General features: G+C 51.7%; 1 protein-coding gene and 1 long non-coding RNA gene across 3 annotated transcripts in view; one reads left to right on the forward strand and one right to left on the reverse strand.

Annotated features, from left to right (window-relative positions):
• Nucleotides 1–10,440: 10,440 nt before the first annotated feature.
• LOC136015803 (uncharacterized) lies at nucleotides 10,441–12,835 on the reverse strand. The gene is made up of 2 exons (XR_010613356.1): nucleotides 12,273–12,835; nucleotides 10,441–11,071 (listed from the first exon to the last, which is right to left on the reverse strand). It is a non-coding gene; the product is annotated as an uncharacterized LOC136015803 (long non-coding RNA).
• A 774-nt stretch (nucleotides 12,836–13,609) lies between these two features.
• MEIS1 (Meis homeobox 1) overlaps nucleotides 13,610–18,368 on the forward strand; it is a 103,291-nt gene continuing 98,532 nt past the window's right edge. Inside the window, exons 1-3 of one of the 2 annotated variants that reach the window (XM_065682266.1) lie at nucleotides 13,610–14,570; nucleotides 16,267–16,493; nucleotides 18,137–18,278. In XM_065682266.1, coding sequence (XP_065538338.1) covers nucleotides 14,559–14,570; nucleotides 16,267–16,493; nucleotides 18,137–18,278 — 381 coding nt within the window. In that variant the 5' untranslated portion in view covers nucleotides 13,610–14,558. The remainder of the gene's footprint in view (nucleotides 14,571–16,266; nucleotides 16,494–18,136; nucleotides 18,279–18,368) is intronic. The other variant, XM_065682265.1, reaches the window with a different exon arrangement.

Genomic DNA, 18,368 nt, shown 5'->3' on the forward strand with positions numbered 1-18,368 from the left:
CAGAAGCCCCAGAGATTACCAGTGCACCAGTGCTGCAGGAGCAGGCTGTCTGCACTACACTGGCATGTGTACCTGGACCATACACTCAGTAACCAGGGAAGGCCAGCAGGAACAAACTGCCAGTGCTGGGAGAAGCAGACAAAATGTCACCAGCTGCAGATAAGGCTGAAGGAAGGACCCATAGGCAAAGGTACCATCCAAAGATGGGAAACCCTTGGAGGCAGAGACAGCCTGTCTCGGTGCACGCACCAGTTGCACAGAGGAGTGGCAGCTCGTGCTGCCTGGCAGGGTACCAAGTCAGCCTTTCACCAGCAGATTTTGAAACATCACTCATCTGTCAGCACTGGCACACCCCTGACATGGCCACTAAGAAAAACTTCCAAGAGATGGGAATCCTCGTGGATCCACTTAACCATTTAATGATGAATGAGACAGATCCTCTGCAATGTGTTTTTGGCCCTTCTTCGTGGATCTGATAGACTGGTGGGCACCAGCCCCTTGCCAGGGGTTATGAGTGGATCTAACAGCAAAGCCTCCCAACTTACAGTGTTCTTGCTGAAGGAGACAGTGACATCAATGAAACCATCCAGGACTCTGTTGCTGAGCCCTGACAATGAACTCACAGACTGGAAGGAAAAATATTGAGCTGAACTGCAGAGATGCTGATGCCAGCTATGGCCTGCTGCCCTATATTTGCTGGATGGGGGACACAGAGGAGTGTGAACTGGTTTTCCTTAATCCATTGAGAAATCCAGGCTTCTCACTCCTGCAGAAAAGAGCCATTTGGCCTAATGATACCTTCCACTCCGCAGTGCCACTCAGCCAAGATGCTGAACCACTTTAGATGTCTTAATTCATTCTCTCAGCAAATAGCCGAGCCTCTGCACAGCAAAGTGCTTGTGGTAACAGTACAACACAATGGGGAAAATACAGTATAGAAAAATATGATGGTTTTATGTCTTTTATGTCTTATACTGCAAACACATAAAACCAATTAGGGTTTGGAGAATATTTTTTAAAAGCAAAGAGAATGATTGGCAAGGCAGAGAAAATAAATATTATACCCCTGAGAGGGTTAGGGACATATCAGTTTTCCAATTTTACAGAAGAGAAATGCCAGATCAAAATTACTTTCTCAAGATCACGCAGGGTGATCCTGCCACCCTTTCTATTGAGTAGTTCTTACTCAAGAGTTTGTCTGTCTTCATGCCCAGAGACCTCCATGCTTTAAAGACTTTAAAGCCCACTATCCGGTGATCTAAATTTACGGTGTATTAGCTACTCTATATTTATTCCTCACATAAATATCTTTTCAAAGCAAACGACTTCACCCAAAGGCACTTTCAGAAGTGTAAGGCCAGCGGTAGCGCTGCTAGAAGAATTAACACTGTCCCACATAATTAGTGGTAATTAGTACTGGTCAGGACAGGAGTTAATGCACACCAGTGGACATAAATTCTGCCTTTCTGTCCCCATGCTGACATAAAACCAAGCCTAGGAATAAGATCCCACTGGGTGCAAAAGTGAAGGGACCGGGTTGGTTATCTGATGCCTTGTGATGTCTGAGCTCAAATTCTTTCTATTCCAGACCTTTCTTCCCACCATGAAAACCTGTTCCCCCTTTTTGGCAAGATAACAGTTCTGGCAGTAATCCCAGGGGTATTTGATAACCCATCGTTTCTGTCGGTCTTGTGAAGAGGGGGGAAACCTGGATGTCAAAACCAGAGGCTGCAGCAACACAACCAAATACCTTCAGGGGGTGTTTCAGAGCTTCCCACTATGGAGTTAACCCTTTGTGGCAGCAAAACCCAATTACAGGCTCAACAGCAAAGAAGAAAAATGAACAAAATAAGAAATTCTTTAAACAAATTTAAGTTATCCCGCTCCTGCGGGTAAGAAGCTGGTGGGGTGATGGGTGGCTTTACGTAAGGCAGAGGGTGCATGCTGAGGCACAGCTGGTGCCTGTGTGTGAGGGCCAGCACACATCTGGCACATGCATGGATTTGGGATGCCGGAGCAAAAAATGTTTGGGAAATGGGTGGGAAGTGAAGAACTGAGCACATAGACAAGGGACTTCCCTAAGGCTTCAAACATATTATATTTAGAGCTGTGTTTTTTACTACCAGTCTGAAGTCGGACCTGTCCTCCGTGTGGTAGGTCTTGAAGTTTTAAAGAAGAGATGTATTATACAAAGTTGCCTGGCTGCAAACACCCTCCTCCTTCCTTACTTTGAAGAGGATTTGCCAAAATGAGCCCTCAATAGTTATAAATACTTGAAAGGGGAAAAGTCAGTAAAGTAGATGATAATCTGGGCTGAAACCGTTATTTTTACTCCTAGATGATTGCTGTGCTTATCGAGTTCAATAAAACAACTTAGCAAACACAAGCAGAGTCTCACAATATCACCACAAAGAAAAGTGAACTTTCCTAACACAGAGATCGCCTGCTTCAGCTTTATTGGAACAGCAATTGAAATCCAGGTTTTACTGGGGTTTGAAGGATGTGCAAGCTGAATTGATGTAAGTGCTGGGGTTGAGACTGATTTCCAGCATCACTGAGATCCATCTGCTTCTACCGTCTTTACCCAGACCTGCTGGATCTGAACACCATTTGTAATCAGGGCCCAGCTGGTCTTAAGAAGCTGCCTTTTCCGACCAGGAAAGTGATTTGAAGTGTAATTTTAAATTAACTTTTTAAAATATAGAGGTAGAACCCTGTATGGACACTTACTTTGATTTAAACCAATCTTACCTGGATTTTGCTTAATTGATGATGAGGGATTCATTTAAGCTAAACAAACAGAAAGTGCTCGTAAATTGAAATGAAATGTTTCTAGTTCGGGGCTTTGCCTCAGCTAGTTTAAGGACTGAACTGAAGTTAAAACTGGGATATTTTTATGTCGGGTAGTTTTGGCTTGAAACCTGTGGGCCTGTTTGTGCCGACTCGTCGGGCGCTTGTAAATGGATTTCATTTTGATCAAAGCAAGCGGAGGCGATGTGACTCTCAGCCTGCTGAAAAGGGACCCCCAAGGTGACGTCAGCCAAGGGAAGAGTCACCGAGTGCAGCCAATGTGTCGCTGAAGAACTTCAAAGTAGGATCCGTAGGCAACCTTGGCTAGGAGCAGGGAACAGATCCAAGGGAAAACATGAGGCGTGCAGGCTTGGCTTCCTAAACAAAATCTATATTAAGAGACAGGCAGGTAAGAAGAGCTTTAGAAAACGTGCTGGAAAGTGGAAAGAGGGAATGGAATAAACTACACACCCAGAGCAACAAGTGGTCCCGCGGTGGAGTTTTCTTAGGAGGTCTCTTACTCAAAACACTGTGGGTTTTAATACAGTCATGAGGTAAAGTTCCTCTACAGGTTAGTGGCTGTTCATGATGGTCTCATCATGTGTTTGGAGGAACACACAAACCCTCACCAGCCAGTGAAGGAGCAATCAAAGGAGGTGAAGACCCAAGAGGCACACTCTGTGGAGACAAAGCATAGCAGAAATACAGCATAGAAAGACTAAGCAAGGACTCTCTGTCAAGCCACGTTTTATATCTTTGATGCCCACAGTGTCACTTTTTGAGAACAGTAGATGGCACAGAGTTTTGGGAGGAGCCATCTCAGTCCAGAAGGCAAGAGATCCTTTTAGGTAGTCCCTTATGGAAGAACCTGATGGCCAGAACACCCTGATGGCCAGAAGAAGAGATGAAGTGGTGTCCTGGTTTTGAGCAGCAGCAGTCAGTTTTCTCCTTCTTAGGAGCTAGTACAGTGCTGTGTTTTGATCTTTTGGCCTTGGAACAGTGGTGATAACGCCGATGTTTTCAGTTGCTGCTCGAATGTTTGGTCTGGCCAAGGATTTTCTGAGCCTCATGCTCTGCCAGGGAGGAGGGGAGGCCGGGAGGAAGCAGAGACAGGACACCTGACCCAAACTAGCCAGAGAGGTATTCCATACCACAGCACGTCATGCCCAGGATGTAACTTGGAGTGTCCCGGAAGGGGGGTAGAGGGTCTGCAGGGTTGGAGGAGGTATCGGTCGGTGCTTGGCTGGGGGGAGTGGGGTGAGTTATTGGTCGGCTGGTATTGACGTGCTGTATTCTTTCCTCTTATTATTTCCTTTAGCACCATTATTACTGGTGGTAGCAGTAGTGATTTGTGTTATACCTTAGCTACTGGGCTGTTCTTATCTCAACCCGTGGGAGTTGCATTCTTTTTGATTCTCCTCTCCGTCCCTCCAGGAGCAGGGGGAGGGCAAGAAGGGGGGGAGTGAGTGGACGAGGTTTGTGGTTGGGTTTAAACCACGACAAGTGGTTACCCAACCAGACCAACAAAGGTGCTGTAGAGACACCTAGCAAAGGCGGGTGCTGATGGATCTCAGCCTGCATGAAGCTAAGTGACATCTCAGTAAGGAAATATTCAGGATATCTGCAGCTTTCCTGGAAAACTGTGAAGAGAACTGCAAACACATGCAACTGTCATAGAGGCTTCTAGTCTAGAAAGTGTTTGTCATCCTAGTAGGGAGAGAGGAAGGGAGGAGGAGATGGCATTCCCAGGTATGGAAACCCAGGGCAGAAAGCCACCAGCCACTCAAGTTCAGCAAAGCAAAGGTTTTTAAAGCAGAATTTGAGCTGTGTAGGAAAGTCAGATGGTGGAGCTTTCCCCTAACTTACAGACCCAACATGTGCTTCTAATACAGAAACGAAAGCAGAAGCTAGAGTTACTGCAAGGCTGAATGTACTAATGAATCAAATTGTCTCTACACGACTTCAAAGGCTTTGGGAAGAAGCAAGAATAACTAGAAATGTAACACTAATGGCAAGGACAACGGGGCTGGCACTGGTGAAACCCAGTGAGGGTCTTTCATTAGCAGAGAGGCATAGTGTGTATGGAAAAGGCTGGGGAAAATAATTAATCTGGTGGTGCTGTACAGCAAAGGAGAAGGAGCAGCAGCAGCCTCAAGAATAAAAGCAAAGCAGAATGGGCCTGGTAGAAAAATGAGGTGAGCAGCACAGTAATAAAATTTGAAAAGAGGACCAAAGTAAGAAGCATTTCAAATACTACCAAGGGCAGGAAAATAACAGAAAGGGTTACAAATGATCAGCAATGCAAATGACTATAATAAACTATAATAAACTTCAACTTGGAAACATAAAAGAGATATATGACTTTGGATGATAAGGGAAAAATAATTCAAAGCAAGTTATTTGGGGAGGAGAGATCTGGGCAAGGTCCAGAGTTGCTATTTATGAGTTAATGAAGAGAGGGGAGGGAACAGCTTGTCTTCAAGCGGAGGCCTGAGAGGCAAAGTATCTTGCCTGTGTTCTTTGTGCCGCCACGTAGTTTCTTGAAAACCTTCTGTGCTTCAAGTGGTGTGGTGATGGAATGAAGATATCCTGTCTCACATACATCGTAAGATGTTCAGCTGGTAAAGTGGCACCCCTGATGCTTTAAACCCTCACACACCATTTGGGTGAGCAGTCCTATTTCATACTTGAGGAAGATCGAATTTAAAGAGATGGTAGAAATGGAGAGGGGGATCAAAGAGACAGGCAGGATAGTGCATCTCCATGGGTCACCTTCATCTGATGAGGTAAATGCATTTTGGAAAACTTGATTCCATTCTGCTCCTGCTTGCATCCAGAAAGGCATAAAAGTGGTGTTTTGAGAGAAGAAGAGGGGTGAGGCACAAAATTCAGTGTCCCCAGAATACGCTGGGAAGTGCTTGGGTGGGTAGAGCCTGCTGACATGCATTTGTTGGCTCCACAATGCAGAAGTTCAAAGCTACTTTGGTTGTGTCTGCGTGCACTATGATGCATATCCACCTTCAGAAGGGTACAGCCCTTTTCAAAAGATGACTTAGGCCTTTAATCCTGGTGACTTTCAACAAGTCTTGGGCTGGTAGGGAACTCCTGAAGTGTAGCTTACTGCCCACGTTTGCTAAAGGTGGTTTATATCTCTATCAGGAACTAAGTGCCAAATTTTCTGTGGACTGTGGTCACTGCAGTGTTGAGAGAAGAAGCAAAATACCTTTGGAAATTTGAACTGAAGGGTTGCATGGTGGGATAGTCATCCTCCAAGCGTGCTGAGAGCCCTCTTAGCTAAAATGCAAGGTATTTGATCTGAAGTCTGCTAAGCGCAAGGAAATAATGTTGCTGTTGAGGAGAGCTGAGCCGATTGCTCTGAGATGTTTCTGTGGTTCCACATGAGAAATGCTCCCTTTCCAGAGTTTGGGTGTCTGTCTGATTTCTCGTCTTGTTCCCATGACTAAGTTGAGGATAAGATCAGGAGAGCATTTTCTTTCAAGTGCAGTCACAGCTTCCCAAGCAAAGCTAACATCCTCTAGGTAAAAAATGCTCAGTGGGGTAAGCTGGACGCCAACACTCTTGATGGATCGTGATGTGTTCTTCTGAATGAGGTTTGACCGCTGTAGATCCCTGCAGATCTTTCAATGAGCCCTTTAAACAAGGCGCAGAAAATGACCGTTAGTGTTATGTTGTCATGCAGGATGCTCCAAACCCCCAGGCTGGTGCAGTTTCCCATCTGAAATCAGCGCGTGGGCCTGACTCTGTCCCTGGGCATCTCACCAGCCCCTCATCGCAGACCCGTGATACCGGCACGGAGCAGCCGGGGGCTGAGCCACAATGTGGGGCTGCCCTTACCATGGCTGCGGGGCTGCAGAGGAGGCGATGATGCTGCTGCCATGTGGGAGGCCCAGGGCTCCGGAGGCAGCTCCTGGGGCTGGGGGCCCTCCGAGGGGACGCTCGGCTCTGCTTGGAGGAAAGTGCAGCTTTCACCGCTTCCCTCCCCGATCCCCCTCCTTCTCTCCTTTGCCTTTATTCCCCTCCCTGTCTGCTTCTCACAGCTGCTGCCCTGGGGAGCCGGCCTTGGTGCAGGAGGAGGCTGCCTTACCCTGCAAGGCTCAAGGGCGAGGGCAGCCGCCTCTGTTCCAACCCACAAGTGGGGAGGATGGAGAGGGGACGGCAAAGGGGGGAGTCAGTACAGGCAGAGGATGAGCACGGCTGGCCTTGGAGGCAAAGCTCAGCTCTGTGGTTTGAGGCTGACGTGGCTTGCGTGGCACTGCTGTGACTGAGGAGGCGTAGGGAAAGGGGGACGCGGTGTAAGAGTGCCTCTGTCCAAGGGAGGTTTTCAAAATGCTTAACAAGGAAAAGGAGGGTTTTTCCCTAAGTTCTCCTTAGAGCAGTCCTTCGTGCGCACACATCCACACCCATCCACAGCCGCTTTTCTCACGGCCATCATAGCTGGCCAAAAATTACCCAGCGGAGCTCAGAAATAGAGACACGTACGTCCGTGTACTCACCTATGAGATCCCGAAGTGAATGACAGCCACCCATCCCGGCTGTCACACGCACTACTGCAGGTCCCCTCCTCTTGCCTGCACTCACACGGACCAAGTCGGATTCAAACTGCTAAGAGATGAGCCACTTGTGCCCTAATTAAGGCTTCAAAGTGAAAGAGCAACGGCAACTTGAAGCTCTTTTGCAGCCCTTTTTGTTTTGGTTTGGTTGTTTTTCTCTTCCTTGCCCAGAGAATTGTTTGCGGGTGGAGGAGAGGGGTGTTTAAACAGCTCCGCAGATCCGTTTAGTAAAGTAAATACGCAATTATGCAAGTCTGTGATAACGCACCCATGGGTGCAGCGGGTTGTGCTGTGCTGGGGGGGAGCCGGTGACTCTTGGAGCGGGGACCCTCACATGCTCCCCTGCCTCTCCGACCCCTCTCATGCCTAGGCACATCCCGATGCCTGGGGCCGGCGGTCCGGCTGGGCTGGGCTCGGAGCGGCCCCGGTGGGGCTGCGGGTTCCGGGAGCGCCCGTCCCGCACCGGCGGGCACAGAGCTTTGCTCCTCATTCTCCTTCGTGTTATTGATTTATAACGCACTGGTGATTTACAGCCCAGTTTCCCTGGATGGTGTCGTTTGCCGAGACCCATCTCTGCCCCCGGTACCCCCGACCCGCCGCGCTCTGCAGCCCCATCCTCCGCTGTCGGCACCGGAGGCAAGCCGAGATAGTGCGGTGATGGGCTCATTAGCCAAGCTGAAGACGGGGTTAAGTAATCCGGATGGAGCAACACTCAAAATTGGTTTTGGGGGAAAGATGAAATGGGAAGGCTCTGACAAAACTCCGCTCTGGTCGAGTTCAACCGGGATTCTGTCAGATACCAGCGCTCAATTCCCCTTGGCGTGAAACTGGGGGGGTTATTTTGTTACTCGGTAATTTGTTCCTCGTACTATGTGGCAAGTACTTTCAAACTCATGTAAAGGGTAAGATACTTTGTTCAACTTTTCAGAAGAGGGTCATTCAACTTTTTACACCGGGAGCCCGGCATCATTTAATTCGTGCTTTACGTACTCTGAGGGAAGTGTCCGTAATCCCTCGCTGCTATAAAAAATAATCAGACAGGTTGTTGTTTTCCTTCAAAGACAGCGATTTTACCCGCCGAGACGAACTCGGAGCTGCACTTAGACCAGTATAAGTGGGGAAAGTCTCCAGAAAAAGAAAGGTATCGAATATTTTAGGCTAATGTCACCCTCTGTTGAACTCTAGCAAGTGGCTCTGAAGGCAGAGAGCTGTCGGAGTGGGTCTGCTACAAGTGGCAGAAGGGTTTGCTTATACCTTCATTTAACGTGTTTTAAACCCCCCCGTTGTTCAGCTACGTGGGTGTCTCCGGCTTTTTAGGCTACGTGCGGGCATATGTGTGGTTTGAGAATAGGCGTTTAGAGATCTTGGCTTTAAAAAACCCCTTTGAGCTCAAGCAGACTACTAGATTTTTATCTACATGTACAGCCGGCTGGTGACACTCTCTGTAAATAACGACGAGGGCTTTGCATTTCACAGCCCCTCTGCGCCTCTCGCCTCGCAAAAGTCAAGGGGTGTTTTTTAAAGGTCGGGTTTTTTAAAACAAAAAACAACCAAGCAACAAAAAAACTTTTTTGAGGGGTCTTTTCCTGAAGTTTTTCTGAGGAGAGGATCCCAGGAGCCACGGAGCGCAGAGCCGAATGGGCACAGAGAGGGGAGAATTGAGAGGGGAGAAAGGATAGAGGAGAGGGGAGAAGGAAGAAGAGATGAAAGAGAAGGGAGAGGGCAGAAGGGAGAAGAGGCTGGGGAGAGGGAGAGGGGAGAGGAGAGAAGGAAGAGGAGAGAAGAGAGTAAGGAAAGGGGAGAGAGAAGGAAGAAGGGAAAGGGGAAAGGAGAGAGGGGAATCACCAAGCCTGGCCGCGTCTGCCCGGGCACGTCCGCGGCTCAGGCACGGGCAAAGGCTCTGGAACTTAAAACGGCGACGTGCGGGCTTCGTCTAAGCCGAGACTCACGCCGTGCTGGTGTAACCCCCGCTCCGGCTGCCCTTTCAGAAGGGCGGCTGCCACCGCGGCCCCAAGGCGAGCGGTGCATCGGGAGCATCCTCGGTGGTGCCTACCCATGTCTACCCGGGCTGGGGTGGTCCGCTGCCCCGTGGGCTGCAGCCGGGTCTTGCCGAGGAGAAGTTTCAAGCCATTCGCAAATATTTACTCCTCTTTCCTTTTTCCCCCTCTCCTACATATTTAGCTGATGCCCAACTGCCTCCCACGGGTGAACTCAAACCGTCTTTACCATGTCCCCCCTTAACGCAGCTGATTGCTTCGCGGTCTACACTCAATAACCCCCCGAGCACTTAAAAGTGGAGGTTTTATACAACTATACAGGTGTAGCCGAAGGAAATAATAGTTACTTCTGTGGCTTTTCCGTCAAGGGTCGCTTTTTTTTTTCCCCTTCTGCAGAGAAATTGGGCGCCTCCGGCCCCTCCAAATTGCCTAAAACTGTTATTTTCTCCCCTAAAAAGTTTGAAGGTGTTTCTGAGTGTAGTTTCTCCGTCCCCCAGTAGACGGCACAACAGCTCAATCCTTCGGGTGCAAAACAGCCGAGTAGCTTTTTTTCTTCCTTTTAATTAATCAGGCAGAGTTTTACCCAGCAATTTTATTATTATTATTATTATTTAATTCAACGAGAAGTCTAGTAATATCAGTAGCAAAGGGAGAGAACATGGCATAGGCAGGGAGTAAAGGAATGCAGCGGGCAGCTGGGCTAAGGGCAGGTATCGCAGCGAACACCGGAGCGGAGCAGCTCTTCCAAATTAATCCGAATGAATTTAGATCGTGGGATACAAAAGTTAAATACGAAACCCCCACACCAGCACTGTCGGGCTGCCGGACTCGGCGGTTGTTCGGGGGGCTTAGGCCGAAATGGTCCAACTACAGCGGGGAATGGGAAGGCGCCGGCAGTCAGAGGCTGGGGCCGGCTGTGCGCTGCCTGGCCCGAGCTACCCCTGAGGTGCCACCGCGGGGGCATCCCGGCAGCCGCCGGCGGTGCTGTCCCTGAAAGGCTCCTTTTGTGTGCGGGTGCCTTCCCTCCCGCCGCCGGCACCGCCGCCGGAGAAGTCGAAGTGACAAAAATCCCGGCCAGTAACTCATTTCCCAGTTAATTTTATTAAAGAAATTTATAGCGGTGTTTAGAAAGTTTTAAGACAACCGTAAATTTTATTGGGAATATTTTATGAAGCCCTCCATTTAATTAATCAAAGACCCCCATAACTTCTGCAAATGCCAGGGCTGGTAGTGGGGAGGTAGGGGGGAGCGAGGAGCCCCCCCTTTCCTTCGCGGGCCGCTCCGCCGGTCCGGGATCGCCCGCCCCGGGCTGCAGGCGGCCTCCGGGACCGAGCGGCGCTGGCTGCAGGCGGTGGGTGACCCCGGGCCGCATCCCCCGCCCGGCCCGGTTGTCTGGAGCCGGAGCGGGTCAACAGTCCGGGCGCTGCGATTCATCTGCTCCCCTAAATCCCCAGCAGTTCCCCTCCTTTTAAAATCATTCCCCCACTTGGGTCTGTCCTTCAATAGGTCTTTAAACAGGATTGGGGTTTGTTTTCTTTCTTTTCTTCCCCATTCCTCTTCCAAGCGTTTCATCAGGCTCTGACTTTTCGGGTATCTCCGCACGTATCGCCTCCCCTCTCCCCCCTTATCTGAAGCATTCCTGGATTATCTCTCGGCCGCCTTTCAAACGTTTTCTTCTGTGGTTTCTTGTTTGTTTGTCTCTTCTGGTTGTTCCTATTTCAGTTTTCAAATTTCAATATTAATGGTGAAAGAGCACCCTTGGATGCTAATTCCACACACACACCCCCTCCTCACCACAAATCCCTGCTAGGAAGGCGGCAGGGAAGCCAGCTAGAAAACATTTGATTGTTCCTAGGTATGACTAATTCTTTCCTTAAGCTGGGAAATTCAGCCTGATTAAAAGCCTCATTTATTATCCGATAAGCAAATGGACCCAGATTCCACCTCGCGGAGGAGGCTCCCTTGCTCTCCAGACTCCTATTTTTTTTTTTGCCTCAGCTCAGTGCACCCCTTAGCAAAAGGCCTGGGGGGTCGGGTAGAGGGGGGGACAGCCGGGCCCGCGCATCACCGCGCAGAGCTCCGCAGTGAGGCCGCTGCCCGGCCCGGGCACCACGAACCCCCCTCGCTCTTGACTTTTTGATTTTTCCCTTATCCCTAATTTGCTTTTTCCCCTCCCTCTCCCTTTCCAGCGGGAAGCGTCAATAGATCCCTGCAAAACAGCAAGTTTTGGCCAAAAAAATTAAGGAAATAAAGAGGCGGCAGCGGGCGAGATGCTGCGTGGGTGCTGCCGCCGCTGCCGCAGGAGCTTATCGAGACAGCGCGGAACTGTCCGTTTACTTCCCCCCCCACCCCCACCCCCCCCTTAATAGGTGATTAATTGCTGCTCGAATTAGGCCATTTTCCCCCTTTTTTTCCTTTTTTTTTCCTCCTTTATGGCCGGCACCTCGCGAGCGGAGAGGCGCGCAGCGCGGTTCCTCGCAGCCAGCCCCGAGAGCAATAACTGTTTGCTAATTGTAAAACCCTTATCCAGAATGAGGTTTGGGCAAACAATTTGTACGCCTGTAATTACATTGTAAAAGTGTTTTAGGCTGGGTTGCGCGGAATTAATCTTATAAAGGCCTGGTGGAGACGCTGGGAAAGGGGTTGATCTTTTATTTTTAAGGGGTTTTGCTGGATATTTTTTTCTTGGGGTGGGAAAGGAGAAGGGGATGGGAGAGGGAAGAAGGGGATGAGAGAGGAGAGCAGCGCGTCTTCGGGAGCTCGGAGTCCCCGCAAGGGACCTGTGAGATGGGGACCGGGACCGAGCGCTGGTCCCCGGGTAAATCAGTGCAGAGATCAGCCCCACGGCCGTGGCTCGGCTCCCGCCACGGACGCGCGGGGCGGGTGAGGGGTATTGGGTGAAATCGGCTCTTACCTGAGAGGTCTTTATTTCTCTCGCCGGGATAAAAGGCCGGTCCTAGCGGAAAGGGGGGCGGTAGGGAAGTACGGGGGAATCAAAACGGGTTTCTCTGAAGTTTGAGACGTGGCGGCGGGGGCCAAGCCGCTGCCCGACACCCCTGGCTCTCCGGCAGCGGAGCAGCTTCCCCTGCCTCGGGGGTTTGACCGGAGCAAACCCCCTGCCACTCCCCCCCATCCCTAGGAGCTCACTCGGGGACCGCTGCACCAGGCTATAGGGCGGCCTGTTCCCCACCTCCCCTCCCGGGGTAGGGGGTGTGATGGGGCCAGGGCAGCGCTCCCGTGCAGCGCCCGGCCGGGGCTCCGCGCAGGTACGGGAAGGGAGAGAGGGAGAAAGGGACACGGCGAGCTCCGCGCTCCGGGACGGCGGGGAGGGATGGCTATGCTTTCGGACGGGAGCGGACAGCGGCTACGCGGGCGGAAGGTGCCGGGGTGTGGGGGCGCTCCCCGCTTAGGGCAGCGCGGCCGCGGAGCCGGTGGGGACGGGAGTTGGGGGGGGGGGGGTACCGAGCCGGGGCGCACACCCCCCCCCCCCCCCCACCTCCGTCGCCCTCCCCGCGGCGCTCCGGTCCGAGCCCCGCTTCCCGCCCGGACCAATGGGGGCGCGTCGCGGGGCGGCGCGGCGCTGATTGGTCGGCGGCGGCGCGGCGGCGGCGGCCGGGGGCCGGGTGAGCTCACTCGGCCGGCGGCCGCGGGGGGAGCCGCCGGGGAAGAGGGGAAGGGGGGGGGGGGGGGGGGAGTAGGGAGAAGGCAGGAGGGGGAGCGAGGGGCGGGCAGCGGCGCGGCCCGGGGGCGCTGCGCGGGCGCGGAACGGGGCGGCGGCGCCGTCAGACAAAGGGGCCGGGAGAGCCCCCACACCCACCCGTGCGGGGGGTGCACACACCGACTGGGGCGGGGAGGGGGGGGGGGGCGCGGAGGGCAGGGCCGGGAGGGGGCGGTGTATCCACCACCACCACCACCACCCCCCCCTCCCCGTCGGGGCGGGGGCGCGTCGCTGCGCGGGCGCGGGGCGGGCGGCGCGCCCCCCTGCGCCGGTGGCGGAGTTGCTGCCGCCCAGCGCATTGTGTAAGACGCGACCTGTTATGGCCACCACTACTTCCGGGTTCCCGCAGTCTGCTCCAGCCCGGCGCTGCGCTGCGCTCGCCGCGGCGGTGGCGGCGGCGGCGGCGGACGCCCGGCAGCGCGGCCCGCGGCGGCAGCGCCGCGCCTCCCCCCTTCCCCCTTTCCCCCCCTTCCCCTCCTCTCCCCGCTGCCCTTCCTCCCGCGCCCGCCCCGCACGGCACGGCACGGCACGGCACGGCGCGGCGCTCCGCCCGGCACCCGCGCCCGCACCCGGCCCGCCTCCGCCAGCCGCGCCCGGCGGCCGCGCAGGGGCAGAGCGAGCCGGCGCCGGCGAGGAATTAGGAGCGATCCGAGGAGGAGCGAAAAAAACCCCCCCATCATCATCATCATCATCATAATAACCATAATAAAAGGAGAGCCGGCGCGTTTAGCGAGCCTTTTTAATTTTTAATTTTTCCCCCTCCTCTTCCTCCTTCTCTTCCTCCCTCCTCGATTTTTAATCTTTTTTTATTTTTTATAAATTTTTTCTTTTTTATATATATATTTTTTCCTTTTTTTTTTTTTTTCTTCTTTTTCCTTTTGGGTGAGCGCGCTCGAAAATTTAACATTTGAGGTGTCCTGCGCGGTGGGAGCACACGCAGCGGATCATCATCAGTCATTCACCACCTTGACAACCTCGCCTGTGATTGACAGCCGGAGTGGCAAAAAGCCATGAGACTTGGTAGTTGGGTTTGAGGGGCACTTTAAAAAAAAAAAAAAAAAAAGAAAAAAAAAAAAGGAAAGAGAGGAAAAAAAAAAAAAACCCTGATTTGGGGAAAGGATATTTGCTTTCGCCCCGCTGCTGTCTTGGAAACGAGAGGGAGAGTAAGAGGGAGAGACAGGGAGAGAGGAAAGAAAGAAAGAAAAAAGAAGGAAGGAAGGAGGGAGAGTTGATTTTTTTTTTTCCTTCTTCTTCTATTTTTTTTTTTTTTGCCTCCTTTTTTAATGCTGAGTTACCGTATCGCTTCGCTGAGATCCAGCAAGCCGAAGATTTTACTCGATTGCTTCCATTGCTGGCGACGCTAAGGGATTTTTGCATTTTTTGGGGGGGTTGAGGGGGGGGGAACTTCGCGTTTCTTTCTTTTCACACTGGCCTTAAAGAGGATATATTAGAAGTTGAAGTAGGAAGGGAGCAAGCAGGCCGATGGCGCAAAGGGTACGTATTAACAAAAAAAATGGATTTCAAATGTGAAATAATATTGAAACGTGGCTGACAGAGACGCTGCGAGAAAAGTTTCTTCTTTTTTTTTTCTTTTTTTAATTTCTTTTTTTTCTTTTTTCCTCCCCCCCCCCCCCCCCTCTCTGGAGCAGGGGCACAAAGCGGTGTCCTGCAGCGGGAGGATTTATCAGTTGTAGGCTTAAAACCTGTATATATTGATATTTTCTTGATTCTTTTACTCCCCACCCCGGATCTCTCAGGGAAAAGGCAAGCTTTTCTATACATTAATGACATGCAGGCATGTAAGTGAATATGTCCGAGCCTCTGTATTTGTTGGTTTTGTAGCTCTAGTCCTACCAATGTCTTTTTTAAAGTCACCAGTGCTTGAAATATTTGAATGTGTGCATGTCTCTGAGCATTTTGCTGTGTTGGTGATGGTAATACCGCTGCACTTTCGGAGCAGAACTTCTAGCTAGGAGTAAGCACAACTTTTTTTTCTCTTTTTTTTTTTTCTTTTATTCTTCCTTTCCCCCCCCCCCCCTTTTTTTTTACACGTTCAGTCACAAAAGGTGCAGTGCAATGGGCAAAGGGAAAAAGCTCTTTTAAAAAAGAAAGTCACTTTAATTTGAATTAGAGGTTAGCAGCATGCACTGCCCTGTGTACTGTTGTTTCCATTTTGGGTGCGATCTCCTGGTTTTTGCTTCCAACAACCTCCTAAATTGAAGTTTTGTGTAAAAAATAAATCAGCCGGAGCCGGGTGAGCGGGGATTTGGGGAAGGGGAAAAGCCCTGCAAAGAAGTTTTCTTGCCTCATTTGCCTGCCACCCCTCCGAGTGCTGGCTGGGAAAGAAAGTTCCTCTGCTGACAACTTGCCTTTTACTCTCTCGGTCCAAGCAAGTGTCAGGGATCTTTAAAAGTGTTTATTCACACCTTCGCTTTTAATAGATGAAAAGTGGCCGTTTCCCCCGCTGCCTGGGAACCGCGTTCGCTTTTGCTCCTTAATCTTTAACAAAGAAAACTTTTTTTTTTTACAAAAAAAAAAAAAAAAAAAAAAAAAGAGGCATTCCCAAAATCCCGAGAGCCCGGGCAAACGTTTCCAGGCTTTCGGCTTTAAAAGTGCCTTCGCGTGGGATTGCTGAAAAAACCCTCAAAATAGCTACTTTTTTTTATTTTTAATTATTATTTTAATTTCCCCCCCCCCCTTTTTTTTTTTACCGCTGCTGAACTTTCCGCATCCTTGCCGGGTTAGGTACCTGACTTCTTATCAGCGGGAAAAGTTTAGCGGAGGGAAGCTCGGGCTCCGTGAGCCGTTTCTATTCACGAGGAGGGCTTGGGAAGTTTGGGGATGGGGACTTCTCCCCCCCCCCTCCCCCCCCTTAAAAAGTCATTTATTATTTATTATGATTATTTCTCCTCCGCCCCAGGCTCGGAGGAGCTTGGGCCGTGCTGGGCTGCTCCGGCCCCGGTGCTCCCCGAGGCGGCGTTTCCCTCCCCGGGGCCGGCGGTTGCACCGGGAGCGGGGCGGTGGAGCGGGGGGGAAGGAAGAACCGGCGGCGCGGAGCCCGGGCGCACCCCGGGGGAAAGCGGCTTCTCCCGGTGGGGGGAGGAGGAGGACGGGGACACGGTGGCCGGTTCTGCTGCCGGGGGTGCTGCCCGCCCCCCCCTGATGCCTGTCCGCTCTCTGTGCCCCGCAGTACGACGAGCTGCCCCACTACGGCGGCATGGAGGGGGTGGGCATCCCCACCACCATGTACGGGGACCCCCACGGCGCCCGCCCCATGCAGCCCGTCCACCACCTCAACCACGGGCCGCCGCTTCACTCGCACCAGTACCCGCACGCCGCGCACGCCAACGCCATGCCCCCCGCCATGGGCGCCTCCGTCAACGACGCCCTCAAGAGAGATAAAGATGCCATCTACGGGTAGGTGCCGCGCAAGGCTCCGCGCAACCTGCGCGACACGGGCCGGGGTGAACGTGGACGGGGAGTGCGAAGGGGGCTGCTTCCGCGAGGGATGGGGATGATGGGGTTGAAGGGCGGTAGGGTGAAGGGAGTGCTGCGCTGAAAAGGCCCATATTCTTTATTAGTAGTATTATTGTTTAAGAGAGGGGAGAGAGGGCTGGGGTGCCCCTGGCATGGGTAGCAGCGGGGGGGATCCCTAAATTAGGAGCCGGATCTCGCTGGATGGGCAGCAAGCTTCACCGCGGAGAGGAGGAAGAGAAGGGAGAGGAGGAAAATAGTATTCTCAGGGCACAACCTGCGCCGGGTGCTAAATCTCTGCAAGGAGTTTGGGAGCAGGGAGAGTTTGGAGCACTTCGCCCAACTTTCCACTTTGTTTGTCTCTCCTTGTGCTATGAAGGAGAAAACTCCAGAGATGCTCCTCTAAACTTTTGCCTTTTTAAGTTTTCTTTTAATTTCTCTCTTTATGAAACTTTTTTTTTTCCCACCCGACAGCATTGAATACTTCTCAATGCGGCAACTTGCAAAGCGGTTTCTAGGCCGTTGCGATGGGAGCTGATGGGTTACACTGGGCGGCAGATGCCTTTAAAATGAATCTGCCCGTCTTGAGTTTGAAGGGAAGTTTAAGAGCCTTTTAAAATCGCTCTCAAAACAGTGAGCAGAAAGGGGAGGGGAAAAAAAAAATCACATCGTTCAGTTTCTTTATCGGTTTATATCAGAAATCTGTAGGATTGCTTAAAACGGTACCCCCCAAAAAACAAGTATGAAGCCCTGGGACAAAAAACGGAGCTCCCTGTTATACATATATATGTGTGTGTGTGCGCCCACGCTTATTTATTTATTTAAATTATTAAACGGCCGAGGGAACCAGATGCACACGCAGCCTTTCTCCCGGGGAGGCTTTTAAAGCTGGGAGAGCCCAAAAGCACCTGGTTCCCTGCGGGAGGCAGCAGGCAGAGGGGCAGGCAGCGGGGCCGGCAAGGCAAAGGGACAGGGAGGCAAGCAGGCAGCAGGCAGAGGAGCAGGCAGCCCGGCTGGCCAGCACCTGCCGGTGGGTCGGCTTGTGTGGAGCTGGGTGTTAGTAGAGTGGGTGCATGGGTATAGGGGCTTATTTATTTTCTGATTTGGATGAGGGTTGTTTCTTTTTCTGGTTTTCTGGGTCTTTTCCTTCCCTTCGCTCCCAGCAAGTCCTCCAGCAGGAAAATGGGAATTAAAAGCATGAAAGGCAGAAGTGTATGTCCAGAGGTTTAAATTTATTATTATGTTATATTTTTCCCCCTAAAGACAAGGAAAGTTAATTCAAAATGGCTGCTGGAACCGGCCTGGGTTTTATTCTTGGCTTGTCCTAGGGTTTTATTAACAATATCTGCGGCCAGAGAAACGCGGACAGGCCGGGGAGCTGCAGGGCTCCCGGCCGGGTGGCTGCGGGAAGGGGCCGGGAGGCGGCGGCGGGGAGGAGCGGAGCCCCTTCGGTGGGTGCCCCCCTCCCTACGCACACTGCTGCGGGACTAACTATTGTTGTCTTTGGTCTTATTTTTTTGTTTCGTTATGATCTTTTTTTTTGTGTCCCCCCCCCCTGTGTGTGTGACTATTGTATTTTCTTTCAGACACCCCCTGTTCCCTCTTTTAGCACTGATTTTTGAGAAATGTGAATTAGCTACATGCACACCCAGGGAGCCCGGGGTAGCGGGAGGCGATGTTTGCTCCTCTGAGTCTTTCAATGAAGACATAGCAGTGTTCGCCAAACAGGTCAGCAAAAACGGGTTGAAACAGTGTAAGAGGGGGAAAAAAAAAAAAAAAAGAGGGAATCGTAACGAGAAAAACAAGTCTGTGTTGAGA

The sequence above is a fragment of the Lathamus discolor genome, chromosome 5 (genome assembly GCF_037157495.1).
Source record: "Lathamus discolor isolate bLatDis1 chromosome 5, bLatDis1.hap1, whole genome shotgun sequence".
Classification (NCBI taxonomy): Eukaryota; Metazoa; Chordata; class Aves; order Psittaciformes; family Psittacidae; genus Lathamus; species Lathamus discolor.